Here is a 14194-nt window from a genome sequence, read left to right as displayed (position 1 = left end):
ATTGTTGGATGGTAATACTGTTGCTTTCAGTACAGTTTGTATCTAGCGATAGCGTAGAAAATTTGCAGCTTCATGAGCCGCAGGGAGGGAGGACAGAATTAGCTCAAATGCCATTTAAATGCGAACACATACAGTATGTTTTAATTTTAAAGCATAGAAAGGATTTCTGTTGGATGTGTATTGGAAGCTGAAACGTCATTTGTCACCTCTGCTCTGAAAGTTAACTTCCAACAAGAGACCATCTCGGTAATAAAGTATTTAAGAAGTTCCAGATGTTTGTGGAGGAATTAATCCGGTGTTGTATTATTTGGTTGGAAGAAAATGTTAAGGGGAGGGGATAACACTTGCATTTCTTGAGCCTGCTGAGACTAGTTATGCCATTAGTCTGAATCCCTTCCTGCCAGATCTGGCATAGCGGTTAAAGCGAGGTGGTACGATGGGCTGTTGCCCTGGCTTTGAGTCGGTGCAGAAAGGGTTGACAGCCTGGTTGCTTGTTAAAACGAGGGCTGTTCACCAAGTACAGGATTATTTGGTTCAAGCCTGGCGGTTTAGGGATCAATGGTAGCGTGGCTGTGTCTTTCTATTCTGCTTCTGGGTGATGGTCACTGTAGCACGAGTATCTCAATTATTGCAGAAATACCAGATAAATGGATATAAATTGGAGCATCTGCCCAAAAAAGAACAAATGGGAAGAAAGCTATGTCATTCTTGGACAGCTTCATATTTTGATGCTCTTTTCTGTAATTTCATGGTCGAAGGAACCAACTGGTGCAGGTTTTCTAACATGTTTCTCCAATCTTCAGATCGCATCGCTCGAAACCGCAAGACTATCGTTTGCCCTATGATTGATGTTATCGATCATGACCACTTTGGATATGAAACTCAGGCTGGAGACGCAATGCGAGGTGCATTTGACTGGGAGATGTATTACAAGAGGATCCCTATTCCTCCTGAGTTACAGAAACTTGACCCCAGTGATCCCTTTGAGTAAGTTACTGAAATGCAGTGTGCCAAGAGCTGGCTAACAAAGTAACACCCTGTTACAGGGTCGGTTTACACCTCAGTGTAGTAAAAGTCAGAAGCTGGTGTTAAGCTACTTGCTTTTTGGCAGCTATTTGCTTTGTTGGTTTAAAAGAAATGCATTGTGTAGTAGCTGTGAACACTTTCCTTTTCATTGCTATTTTTTGCCACCTTAATTTCCACAGTAGTTAACGTTTCGTTTAAAACTGTAATGTGTAACTTTTAATGTGGTCATTTATTACTGAGATCTTTCAAACTTAACTTAGTATCGCTAAAGCTCTGCCAAAACCAACAAACCAATGACGGCTTATATGTCACTCCCAGGTGGGGAAAGAAGAAAACCTAGCAGAATAATTACAGCAATTTTGTTGATTGCAGTGCATTGCAGAAGTAAATCTGTGATCAAGTTATGTTCTGCTGTTGCTGTGCTTGCCAACATTGAGGCAGTTCTGCTGTCCTTTATACTTCTGCAGTGTTCAAAAAAAAAAACAACCCAAACCCTACAAAACACTTTTTGAGGTCAAGCTCAATTACTTGATCGTACGACTGAGATGGAGCACCACATGTGCAGCATATGGGTCCCTCTGGGAGAAGTTATGTCCTGTCACTCAATGGAGAGCTCTTTATGCCTGTTCGGAGGAGAGGCATTGGCAGGTTCTGAAGGGAGCCTAGTCTAGTCCTCCTCATTTGCAAGTGGGAAATTAGCAGATAATGCAAAAACAACTGTCTCGTGCTCCGGCAGGGCTGCAAAGGCACTGGGAACACTGAGTGGTGAAAAGAATATTTGTCAAATTTTGCTTTGTTTTTTAAATGTTTAGCTAGAGATCTGTATCTTTGAATGTGTTTGTAATATGGAGTCTGGTTTTTCCTTAAGGTCTCCTGTAATGGCTGGAGGACTGTTTGCAGTCGATAGAAAGTGGTTCTGGGAGCTGGGAGGGTATGATGCAGGTCTGGAGATATGGGGAGGAGAGCAGTATGAAATATCCTTTAAGGTGAGCTACGTTCTCTGGAAATTACTTTTGTTTTTAAAAGTAAGAATTGTTCCGAAGCGCAGAATGTGAATGATCTATCTTGTCCTTGCTTTTGCGTGTGACTAAAGGTGAAAGAGCTGGGAGTAGTAAGATAGTACACAGAAGAAACAGCGATGATGTGACCAGTCATTTGTGAGGGTCAGTTTTGGAGCATGATTAGCTGGGGTGTCCCCTGTTCTGTGGTCACAGCTCCAGATTCATGCACTCTTCGCAGCGAGGGTAAGTCAGCTTACGTGGAGCTCTCTCTGACTGTTAGGCTTCTTAGTAAACGCTCGGGTAAGATGATGAAAGACTCTCCTCCTTGAGGGAAGGAGGATTCAGGCAGCTCAGTGTTTGCCTATTTGAGTACCTGGGTCCTAAGCTTGAGCTCCCAGAGATGAGAGTAACTTACTGTCTATAGTCAATCCATCTGACTCCTGGCTGCAAGGAACAGAGACTATTAATTACCCTCAGAAAGGGTAATTAATAAGTAAGAAATCCTCAGCAATTGGAATAACAACACTGTTGCTGGCAGTGACTTCAGATCGTTATCTGCCTGGCTCGGGGACAATTCTGTTACTCACTGATCGACCAGGCCCTTCAGTTGAGGGCTTCAAAATAAGAGCCAGCCAGCTGACCAAAAATGCATAATAATAGTAACAGGTCACTGGGACCCCTGAAGACCACTGGTACCTGTGTTATCTTGGAATACGACATCTGAAATCCGTTCTAGGAAACCCACTGGAATGTCCCAGACCACTGAAGGCGGGTGGCTAGTCGTCTCTTCAGTGGTGGGAATCCCTTCCATAGCCCGGAGCTAACTGAGGAAAGATTTCTACGTTAAAATCTGTCTGAGCCTCCATGTTGTGTCTCTTTCAGAGGTTGAATATATAATCTTAGAAGTGTCTGAGTGCCACTGAACTAAGCTAATTGACCTCAGCACGGGACTAGAAGATGGTAGCGATGCGAATGGAGTGCACACTTCAGCTTCAGCAGCTAAAATTCTTCATCTCCCCTGACAAACAAGCCGTGGCTGATCTCTTGCAAAACAGATTTCTAAATCTCAGTTCCTCTATGCAATTCAAAGGCATATCGAACTATATTCAACAAGCCATATTACCATACATACGCACTCCGTACTACTGCACGGCGAACAATGGAAGAAAAGACATTGTTTTCACAACAATGTATTTTCTTCTGTTGTTTGCTCACAAAAAAACCTCTAAGTAATAAAGTCACATTGGAGGTCCCTTGTCCCCTGTAATCGTAGCAGGAAGGCAGGGGCGGGGGGCACCCTCTTTGGAGACGTCATTACAGTTAGAGCCATTTATTCTTTGTGTTGCACGTAATGAAATTGTCTAACGCTGTCATTCTCTGCAGGAGGGGCAGTGGCAGTATTCAGCCTCTTTTCCTTGGCCCTTTTTGAAAATGCTGGTTTCCAAGAGTGATGACAGTGGCTGGGCAAGCCCTTTGTCTCTTGTGCCACAGCAGACAGTCACACTGCTTGATCTGCAGGAAATAAGACTACTTCATTCATCTGTTTGCTTATCCTCTCTGAAACACGCTGTGTTTTAGTTCAGTCCAGAGATGGTAATTTATGGAGGGATAAATTTGCTTTAATTAATCTCTGCAAAGACCCCCTTTTTTCTTTCATTGTGCAACTGAAAAATGAAGTTTTAACTGAAAGAGGCTCAGTGTATTTTCAGAAATTAAGATAAATTGATACATTCATCTATGGCTGATAGATTTAATAATTCTGCTGGAATTGCAAGAATAGAAGGTTTGTTCATAGAATTTATGAAGCTATGACATTTCCTGGCGAGCTTAGAGCTACGTTTTTACCTTTAGAAGCAGACTGGGATTTTGTAGTTAAAGGGGCACTGTCAAATAATTTAAAGCTCGGGGTACCTGCTTTCACATTATTTATTATCTAATGGGAATTCAGATTCTAAGCGTGCCAAATTTACAGCCTGGCTTTAACAAAGAATCCGTTCCTGTGCCTGGGAGTTGTGGGTGCAGGTACCCTTTTGTACTGCTGGTCTTTGATCCATCGCATCAGATCTGGCCTTTGTGAGCCTCCCCAGGAGTAGATATTTATTTTTTTTTACCCTTAAGCGTATTCTTTTTTGGCCGTGTATGGATTGTGCTTTACAGGGGGGTTTTGCCTTTATTTCAAAATCCAGGGCTCTGTTGCTGAGAGACTGGAAATAAACAAGTTTATTTAGGAGCCTCTTGCCTTTCCGTTTTGAGATCATACATATTTCTGTCATCAGCTGGCTCCGCTTCCTTCTAAGAAGAAACTTTCAGGCTGAAGGCAAGCCAGCAGATACCGTCAGTGTTCAGCATCTCAGAAAACATTTAGCTGGAGAATGGATCAAACTCTATTAATAGAAGCCTTGCTCCTTGTGTGGAATGTGTACACCAAACATCACTAGAAAACAGCCTGCTGGAGGGACAAAATATGTAGGTGAACTTCAAATTAGAAACAAACTTTTAAACCCTGACTGCTGGCTTGCAGTTTTCTGGGTCTTCCCAGTCACTTAAAACAGAAATTTCTAGATTAAAAATGAAGGAACTGCTGTATTTGTTTCACATTCAAGCAGAAAACGCATGCTTCTTCCTTCTCTTGATCTGTGTATATCCAGAATAGCTCAGGGCCTATAACCCAGTACTTCTGCAGGTCAGGGGACTTCCTATTTCAGGTCATCCTCAGATGCAACAGGAAGATTGCAGTCCTGAATTCTAGTTGCAGGCATTAACACTTGCTCAAATGAGCCACGTTTTTTCATGACCCTCCTCGCAGAACGCTCCAGGCAGACTGCTCTGCAGACCTGTGTGGTGTTAAGAACCATTCTCCGTCTCGGTGGATTACCAGATGCTGACCTTTAAGTACATCCTTGTAGTTTGGAGAAAGGGTAAACAAGCATGCACATCTATTTCTGTGTAGCACTTCTTACCTTTCTGTTCTGCCGCCCCCTAACCCCACAGCCATAGTTTCTCTGTTCAGTGAACTTCGTTGAGGTTTGGGGTTTTTTTTTTGCTTTTTGAGGGTTGCTTCCATACCTCTCCTCTCTCACAGTTTTTCCTGGCCTTTTTTTCTTTCTGCAATGATGTGAACAAAATTGAATACTTTACCCAAAGTGACAGTGTCTCTTCTAAACACAACTTAATAGCTCCAGTTTTCTCAATGTTCCTGCGTACTTAACACATACCTGAATTCTGCTGCCTACGTACCCACTTTATTTTCTTTGAAATTAATGTATTTTAATTGGGAGTGGTATGCATGAAGCATTTAAACTGTTCCTTTCTGTAAATGCTACTTAGTACAGCACTTACCTATGCTCAGTTTTCTTTGTGATCGTGTTGCCTCTTTTTCCAGTATTTTTATGGCTTCTCTTCTGTTTGGCTTATATAATCTTCACTAAACTGCTTCACGCCTCTCTTCCATAAATATATAGTCTCTGATTTTTTGGGGTGTGGGGAAACAGAAGAAAAAGTGATGTGTCTGACTTGTATAGGCATAAATATAGATGTACTTTGTACCTCAGATCTTGAGTGGTGTGGTTCTCAATCCTGTAATTGTCCATTGTACTTCAAGAGCAAAGAATGAGAATCCAGAGTGTCCCTTGCTAGGTGATGATCATTGCAGTCTTAGAAACATTTGTCTTGTAATTCAGAGATTGTAAAGCCTTCATAACATTCAAAAGGCTTGGTGCAAACAAGCCTTACCAACAGTTGCCCTGAAAGAGGGATGGGCAGAAGGGATGGGCAGTACTTGTGGTCTTCACTCCTTGCTTCAACACTGGTAGCATCCACCGCGCTTACTCTGGTGACCGTAGATCGTTCCCTTTTTGCAGGCTGTTATCCCAAGGCATCAACATGGATTGCTTCTCCTGATTTCCATAGCATAAAACATGTCGCGTGTTTTCCAGGAAATCCAAGTGCTCCGTAGCTTCTGTTTGCATATCAAATACATGCATCTCTTTTGCCCTGTGTCAGCAGCACGTTTCTGATCAACATGTTGCCACAGGCCTCCTGGCAGGTGCATAGTTAGGGTGCAGCTGCCAAGGGATCGCGTCTGACAACATTTCTAGTAGTATTGCTGAAGTTAGTGCTGATTGTGAGACTCCACTGCTTATTCCAGGCACATACTCTACCACCACTTTCCAGCAGCTCACGTTTGCCCACACTGAAACAGGCTGGGCATTCTGCTACCTTTTTTGTGCGTGTGGTTTTTGGTTTTGGGGGTTTTTTAACCCAGCACATGCTGCTTAATTCTAAGGCTGTCAGCTACAGTATAGGATGGCTTCTTTCTCCTTTGCTGGTGATGCAGAGATCAGTTTCAGACCACTGGCTTGTATTTTTTTGCCTGTGTTCACCCTATGTGCTTGGTTCAGGTTCCAGAGCAGCCTCCCCCCAAGCAGCAGCAGAAGGTGGACCCCTCCACTCTCCGAAATGTGATTATTGGAAAGTGCTGTCATTACTTTAACATGCTCCAGACTGTAAAGAGAGACCATGGTGGTATATGTTGTGTGAGAGAAGGCATTGTGCAAACATAGATCCCTGCGCCTTTTGAGCTACCTTAATCTGTTATAGAGCAGTAAGTCCCAGCTGCGACAGCAGCTGATGCTTACAGTACAGAGGATTACAATTTTCCTGAATTATTGGTTGCCCTTGCTTTCATCCTATCACCTACCTTGTTATGCAGAGAACCCCCTTGACTTATCCACTGTGTTCTTTTCTTCCCACCTTTCAATGTGTGCCCAGACAATCAGCCAGCTTCTCTCCAGTGGTCCATCCCATGGTCTGTATTTCAGTTGTGGCTGGCAGAAGCAGCTTTCTTCTCAAGGCTTGACTCTTTTCTTTTTGTGTGTTTTTTCCCTCTCTTGGGAAGCGCTGGCTCATCATGGTGCAGTCTTTGGAAACCATAAACCTTGTATACCCAGATAATTTTTGTTCACACACCAACTGCTGTATTGTATTCTGTGTTTGAGAGGAGAGGTTCAGCTGTTTTATGTGACATTGTTTTCTGAAATAGCAGAAAGGGAATTGGATAAGCATAACATTCCCATGTAGAGAATAGGTGGCATATTATCTTGTGCTTTCATAGCATACTAGCTGAGTCAAAAGCTCTTGAGGCACTTTATGAATATGGAGTTACAGCTCTCCAGGCTACTGAGAAGATGGAAGTAATACCACTGGTGTTTTTATTTTACTTCCCTTGTATATAGTTTTATTATTAGTGTGAGATTGTGGCCTTAGAAAAATCTATTGCAGTATGCCCACTGACCTCAGTGTAGCCAGATTTTCTCTTAATTCTAGCAGATCTGTCAGCTACTAGATTCCTAGCTCAAAATTCAGATTGGTTAAAATCATGCCTGAGGAGGAAGAGAAATTTCCTGTTCTCTTCGAATGAGATCCGATTACATCGTTGTATAAAGTACTGCCTGCCTGACCAGCTTTAATTCTTTTCCTTATGCTGTTCTAGTAAACGGCTGATTTAAATTAAGTGCATCAAGTTCAGGCTCTGGTGTTTACTGTCATGTCAGCCAGGGAGATGAGGCACCATCTCACCCTTCTGTAAAACAACAATGGGAAGAAACCGGCCTAAGGAGAACCCCGTAAGTGACGGTCAGTGTGGCTGTGAAGGCGCGAGGTGCAGCCCCACAGGACAGCGCTGTTCGGCTGTTTGACAGCGCTGTGTTTTCAGCAGCCTAAGTTCTGGTGTGTCGTGCCTGTGAACTGTACCCGTGTTTAGAAACAACCAAGTATCGCTAACGGAGCGGAAGCGTTCTCTCGGCTTGCATGGAGCTATTTTGGGTTTGCTTCACTTGCAGTTATTCCTTGACAGACCCTTGGATGTGACTCCCCTGACCTTTAACTCTAGCTGTCGAATGCTTTTGTTAGCTGTGTTTTACCGATGCGTGTCACGTGCTTTCCCTCTTCTTCCAGTTTTATAGATAAGGACTGGTAATTGTCTTTATGGAGGTTGTAATGAGTTCTGTCACCACACAAAGCAGCTCACTAATAAAATAAATCAAAGCAGCAATGAATGAATGGAAAGCATGCTTTTAAAATTAGATTTGTACTGGAAGTGCCATGCTGTCACTTGCAGCATGAGACAATGTTAAAAAGGCACTGAGTTGGCAAAGTACCTTGAAAGGGTCACTGAGCAATGCTAACAGAAATTGGGGAGCTTTCCGTTGCCTCCATGCAGCACTGGTAATTAATTGCAGCATCATTTGGGAGTAAATATTTTAAAGCACAATTAGGAAAAAAACATGTAAAAGTGATCTTAGATTTTACTTGTTCAGTAACTCGGGTGGCTTTTCTTACATCATTACACGTGTTTATGCAGTGTTATCTTCTGTGCCTGGAGTCTTGTCCCGGCTTGGAGCTCTTGACCCAATGTATCAACATATTATCGGTTCTGTCTAGCCGCCCATACCCCCTGCCTCCGGTGTACCACTCAGTAGGTACGTGCTGCCTGTATTATTGCTTCACAAGATCCGCAGTGCAAGGACAGTGCTCCCCTCTCCAGCTGCACATTGACTGCAGGGGTCTGTCTCTCCCGTTACTTAGGGACCTTGTCTTTTCAGAGATGTGGATGCAGGGTGGCCTGACTGAACGCCTTTCCTCTGAGATCAGGGGCAGGTGAGGCACCCTGTGGGCAGGCAGCAACGATAACAAGCTGGTTATCACATTCAGGCTTGTGTTACGCTAAAATGCAGCTGCTTGTGAACCAATAGGGCTTCCTTCATGCAGGGTGCAGTGCTCCGGGTAAGAATATGGGTTGTTGAGGAGTATGTGTGTCTGTGCGACCGAGCTCCAGGCTTTCTCAGCTGTTCCTGCGGGTTTTTTTATAGTTCCCAGATCTGTTGCAGCTCTTACAGCCTTGCACAAACCATTTCAGTTATAGGAACACAAAACATCCCCAAATTCCTGTTTTCTCAGCCTACCTGTTAATTGCCTAGCAGAGAAATCACACTGTGGGCCTCTGCAGCAAAAAGCACAGCGGCTACAGAGTAAGAAGCATTTCTAATTCCACTAGAAACTTCACAGAAGCTGGGTGATAAGTTTTTTTTTCATCTTCATCTCTTGAGAGGTACCAGCCTCTCAAGGCACAGCAGGGACAAAAGGAATGAAATTCTGTCGAAGGAGTGTTTGTCAACTTTCTTCTTGTCTTTCCCACCATAACGATACATAATTAAGTAGCTTGAACTTTAAAAGTTGCCTGTGAAAAATATTCCTCTAACTGAGAGCAACCAACCTCCATTAAGTTATACGCAGTCAGCAAATGACTGTAATTATTAGGGCCAGTAGACAGAGCTGAAACTCCAGAGGACTTTAGTGTCAGAGCTAATAATTATGCAGCAGCCTTGGCCAAATATTTCTCTTCCAAGCTAAGTATTTAATATTGTCACTGTAGAATATTAATGGAATTGCCTGCTATGTGCGAAGCTGTTGACTAAGCTCATTGTACAGTGAACTGCAGTCGCTCAAATTAGCCACAGTGAACGGAGGGATCAAGAACACTGCATCAGCCTGCAGCACCAGTGGACTTTCTTAAATAACTGCTGCCTTCGGGGCATTAACATAAGATCTGGAGACAAAATGAAGGGCAAGACAGTGTCATGCTTTAAGAATTCAGGAAGTCATTTGTGTTGCATACTGAAGGATGCTTTTTCTTGAAGTATTGATTAGATAACTCTGGGAAGCACATATTAATATATTTCTTAAACCTAGTGAATTAGATTGACTGGTTCAGAAAACATCTCCTTTGGTTTCACTTGGACGAAATAATTGCATCTGTGCTATAAATAAGGAATAAAAGAAAGTTGTTGCAGAGTGTTGGCACAAAGTGAAATCTTCCCAGGTAGGGAAAGACACTTCTGGCCTAATCTAGACATTAACCGTGCACCAAGGTAGTTGTCTTCAAGTAGCAGTGTGTTCCAGCAACTTTCTGAGGGCTTCTTTAAAGCTATTTGTTTTCACCAGGCAGGGATTTCCACTTAATTCTAAAGCTGCAAAAGCAGTGAGTGCATGTCAGCAACGAAACCATATGAGAGCGGTGATAACCATGGGAAAAAGTAGCAGTTTCTTCTGGTTTCCGGCACTTGAACAAGCTAATAAATTCAATGGAGTGTTTTGCATAACACAACCTGTACTACAGAGGTGACCTCCCTTCTAAGCAACATTACACAACCTACACCCAGGTCTTACGTGGCAGTCCAGTTTAACTGTTGTGATTACTATTGCTGTAATAACATATATCAATGTGAAGTGCGGTGTGTGCTGTTCTCTGGGTGCTTGGATGCTTTTTTTCAGTTCTTTTCTCTAAAGAATGCAAAATTGAACTGTTTAGCCATTAGGCTTGATAGCAGTTGTGCTAAATCACGGCTTGCTGCATGGCTGCAAGCAGGTAGTTCTAGGATTTGAGTCTAAGGCAGGGAGGGGAGGGTATTTGGGAGAGAGTGTACTTTGAAGTAAAAAATCTGGGTTAAGCTTTTTCATGACTTGAAAGTCTTTCTTTTTTTTCTTTGTATAACCATGAGTGAATCTGTATCTCTGCTGTTCCGTAGGTATGGATGTGTGGGGGTCGCATGGAGGACATCCCTTGCTCTAGAGTTGGTCATATCTACAGAAAATACGTTCCATACAAAGTTCCTACAGGAGTAAGCCTAGCAAGAGTAAGTGGCAATGGCATTTCCCGTGACAGATTTCTGACTGCAATGTGACCATGCTGTTGTCTCCTCTCATGCCACAATGGGAGGCAAATGTAGGTTTTGTAGTCCATAAACTGTACTTAGGCAGTGATGAAATTGGGCAGTTTTGCAGCGGTGAAATGCGTAGCATGAAGGGCAGAGAGCTAGGGGAGCTGCAGCCTCGTCGCAGCCAGCTGCCATCTCCAGACAGCAGCCGTTGCTAGGTGTTGGGAAGGGACTTTGCGATCAGGCGCTGGCTACGGAATCACCAATAAAAACAAGATATGGCTTGATTTGTATAATACTTAAGTCGTTTTATGGCTTGTGCTCTCCAAGAGCAGCAGGCTTCAGCACGGTGATTGTGTTTTGGTGATTGAAAGACCTCTCAACTTCAAGCATCACGGACACTGAATGGGCAAGCTGTAATTTTCTACAATGGAATGTTCTATGCCATCTTATTTCTTAATCTAGTGTAGCCCAAAGAGGAAAGAGCTTTTGCCTACCGTGCACTGGGTTTCTCCAGTCGATTGCCAGATGAGAAGGGATTGTATTGCCCTCTGGTGGGAGAAAAACATCACAGGAGCCGGGAGGCTGCAAAACTAACAAACACAAAAGGATACCCTGCTGTTCTGCAGTCTTCTGGCTTGCACGCTGTTAAAATGTTTCCCAGTTTAATAGCATCACCCTAGTTATAGATTCGGGTTTATTACTGAGCCCAGCAATGACCTGTCAGACGGACGGAGTGCTCTCCTGTCTGTGCCATCTCTTCAGGAAGGAGCTGTATTTCTTTTGATTCAGTATTTGGTTCTTGCATACTCCCACAGTGCTGGAAGGAGATAGTGGACAGGTGAAGGAAAGGCTGTTAAGATCATACAGTCACTTTGAGTCACCTCAGTCACCCGCTCTTGCCTGTAGGCTGCATTTGGGGCAGGGTCAGCACACTGCTTATTGTTAACGCCCTAATTTTTTGGGTAGTAAATGACCACTGCTGGACTGACCACCGTCATGCAAAGTGGGCAGTGCTGCTGGGTCACTGAAGTCACGACTGCACGTGGCACGCTGCTGTGTGACACCAGGAATCTATCTGATGTTCCCAGAGAACAGTCCAAGGTCCAACAGTCTCTTGAGTGTGCTGTGACAAGCAGTTGGGTGGCTATCTCAAGAGGGTGGTGTTCATTGCTATCTTGGAATTGCACAGTGGATTAAGCTTTAGTGATATGTGACATATACTGCTGCCAGGAAGTAAATGCTTCTATTCTGAAAGTTCATTACCTGAAAGTTCCATATTCCTGCAATACCTCAGAATTTCTCTTAAACAGCTTTTTACCCAAGAAAATGGAAAAATAGTAGTAAGAATGAATATTGTGAACTTTCCAGAAGGGAGTACTGCAAATCCCATTCCTAGATGGATATAAAAGATGCAATAAGAAGGATTTAAGAAAGCAGCTTTTTGTCAGGGACCTTTTAATGTCCAGTGGTATTTACCAGCATCATTTTCTGACTAGCTTCTTTACAGAAAAAAAAGGAAAAAAAATCCCCAACTTTTTTGATTAATGTTGTTTTTCTTAGCTACAAGGAACTAGATATAATGGCCAAGTGCCAGGATTCTGTTTTGACCTCAACTGAAAATATCTTTCTAAAAGTCCCTTGGAACTAGAGAATAATAAAAATAATCTTTGTCCTGAAGCTGGAGAGAAAGAGTGGATGTGAATGAAAATCCTTTCTGAGCAAAAACATGAGAGCTGTTCTGAATGCTAATGTCAGTAGTCCATGCAGAGTGTTCTCAGGTGTTTTTTCCTCTCATTTTCATACATGGCTGTTACCCACAAAGAACCTGAAGCGGGTGGCTGAGGTGTGGATGGACGAATATGCAGAGTACATATACCAGCGTAGACCAGAGTACCGGCATCTCTCTGCAGGAGACGTCGCAGCTCAGAAGGAACTTCGCAACAACCTCAACTGTAAAAGCTTCAAGTGGTTCATGAATGAGGTCGCATGGGACTTGCCCAAGTTTTACCCACCCGTGGAGCCTCCAGCAGCTGCCTGGGGAGAGGCAAGTTTGTGCTTTGAAATCTGCAGTGGGCAAACAGGCTGCAGTTTGGTTTGTTAAAGTTGCCTTACCTGTGTGCTCCAGTACCAGCTCGCTGTGAGTAAGGTGGCAAGTGTTTAAAGATCCTGCTTGATATGTTTCAAAGACCAGAACTCCTCTACCATCGTGTTGGCCTGATCAAAGGCGGCAGTTATGCAACCGTTTCTGTTAGTGCCCAGCTACACAGAGAATAGAGACTTGGCTTGTTCTGCACATTATGTATTTAGTAGAAGACAGAACATGCCAACAAGGAGGACTAGGGAGAGGTGGCAGCTAAGCAGTAGTAGAAATCTTGTATTTCCAAAAGCCTACATAACTGTGCTGAGCTACTCTGCTCCTTAGCTTTCCCATCTGAAAGCCAGGAAAGCCATCCCTGTTTTTGAAAGTTGGCTGTGTTCTGGGAGAAGAGTCACCTAGGAGTGAAGTCATGAATTGTTACACACCACAACATGGTGGGCTCTGCGGTCCTGTAGCTGATGGGTTTTGCTGTGCCCTGGAGGTGGGTCACATTTTGAATTCCAGTGCTTTCTCCTAGCTGTTACCTGCCAACTCAGATGTATAGTTACGTGAGGGTGTCTTCATACAAATACTGCCACTATTTGAGGAAATTTAAGCTTTCTTTTCTGTCACTTGATAAGAGTAGGAGAGTCAGTGACTGATTTACTGTTTCAGATACGCAATGTAGGAACTGGCCTGTGTGTAGATACTAAGCATGGAGCCCTGGGATCCCCACTGAGGCTGGAAAACTGTGTGAAGGACAGAGGAGAGGCAGCATGGAACAACGTGCAGGTAACGGTCCTTCTGATAAATTATCAGCCCCTAAATACATTTGGGGAGGGAGAAGTTATAAGAATAAATGTTTGAGAGGGAAAACCGTCGCAGAACTCTTAGAGGGTGCTGTGCACCCCAAGGCTCATGTGCTAATTATACTTGACAGGCTTGTAGCAGGACGTGGCTTGTGCTTGTGGAAGGGTCTGGAGCCTGGCAGACTTTGTGCAGGGCTTTTACCTCCGCTTTGAAGTTCTCAGAACAAGCAAAAGAAAGCACAAGAAAACAATATGCCAAAATAATAAACCAGTAACAAGGCAGCTGTAATATGTAACAAAGTGAATATTAACTTCAAAGGTTGTGCTGAAAGAAGTGATAGAGGAGCATCATGCATATTAATGAACCTGCAGGAGCGTTCAATAACTGCTTACTATCATCCTTCTGACAGGAGGCAAATGCATTATAAACACCCAACCATTGTTGGAGAGAGATGAAACCGGCCAGGCTATAGATTCACCCTCTCAACATATAAGGTGCCAGAAACGACAGCTTTATTGTAACAGAAAGGAGGGAAATATTAGTTTGTCTAAACTGTAGCAGCT

General features: G+C 43.4%; 1 protein-coding gene across 2 annotated transcripts in view; it reads left to right on the top strand.

The window, feature by feature from the left end:
* Nucleotides 1-14194, top strand: part of GALNT10 (polypeptide N-acetylgalactosaminyltransferase 10) — a 90537-nt gene that overhangs the window by 67836 nt on the left and 8507 nt on the right. The window contains exons 6-9 of one of the 2 annotated variants that reach the window (XM_056349303.1): nt 804-987; nt 1895-2012; nt 10613-10720; nt 12567-13613. In XM_056349303.1, the coding sequence (XP_056205278.1) occupies nt 804-987; nt 1895-2012; nt 10613-10720; nt 12567-12845 (689 nt within the window). In that variant the 3' untranslated portion in view covers nt 12846-13613. Of the gene's footprint in view, nt 1-803; nt 988-1894; nt 2013-10612; nt 10721-12566; nt 13614-14194 lie in introns of those variants that run through there. The other variant, XM_056349304.1, reaches the window with a different exon arrangement.

Source organism: Falco biarmicus, chromosome 8, assembly GCF_023638135.1.
Source record: "Falco biarmicus isolate bFalBia1 chromosome 8, bFalBia1.pri, whole genome shotgun sequence".
In the NCBI taxonomy this organism is placed as follows: Eukaryota; Metazoa; Chordata; class Aves; order Falconiformes; family Falconidae; genus Falco; species Falco biarmicus.
The sequence above is the reverse complement of the archived record's forward strand: the minus strand, read 5'-3'. Positions and strand labels throughout refer to the sequence as shown.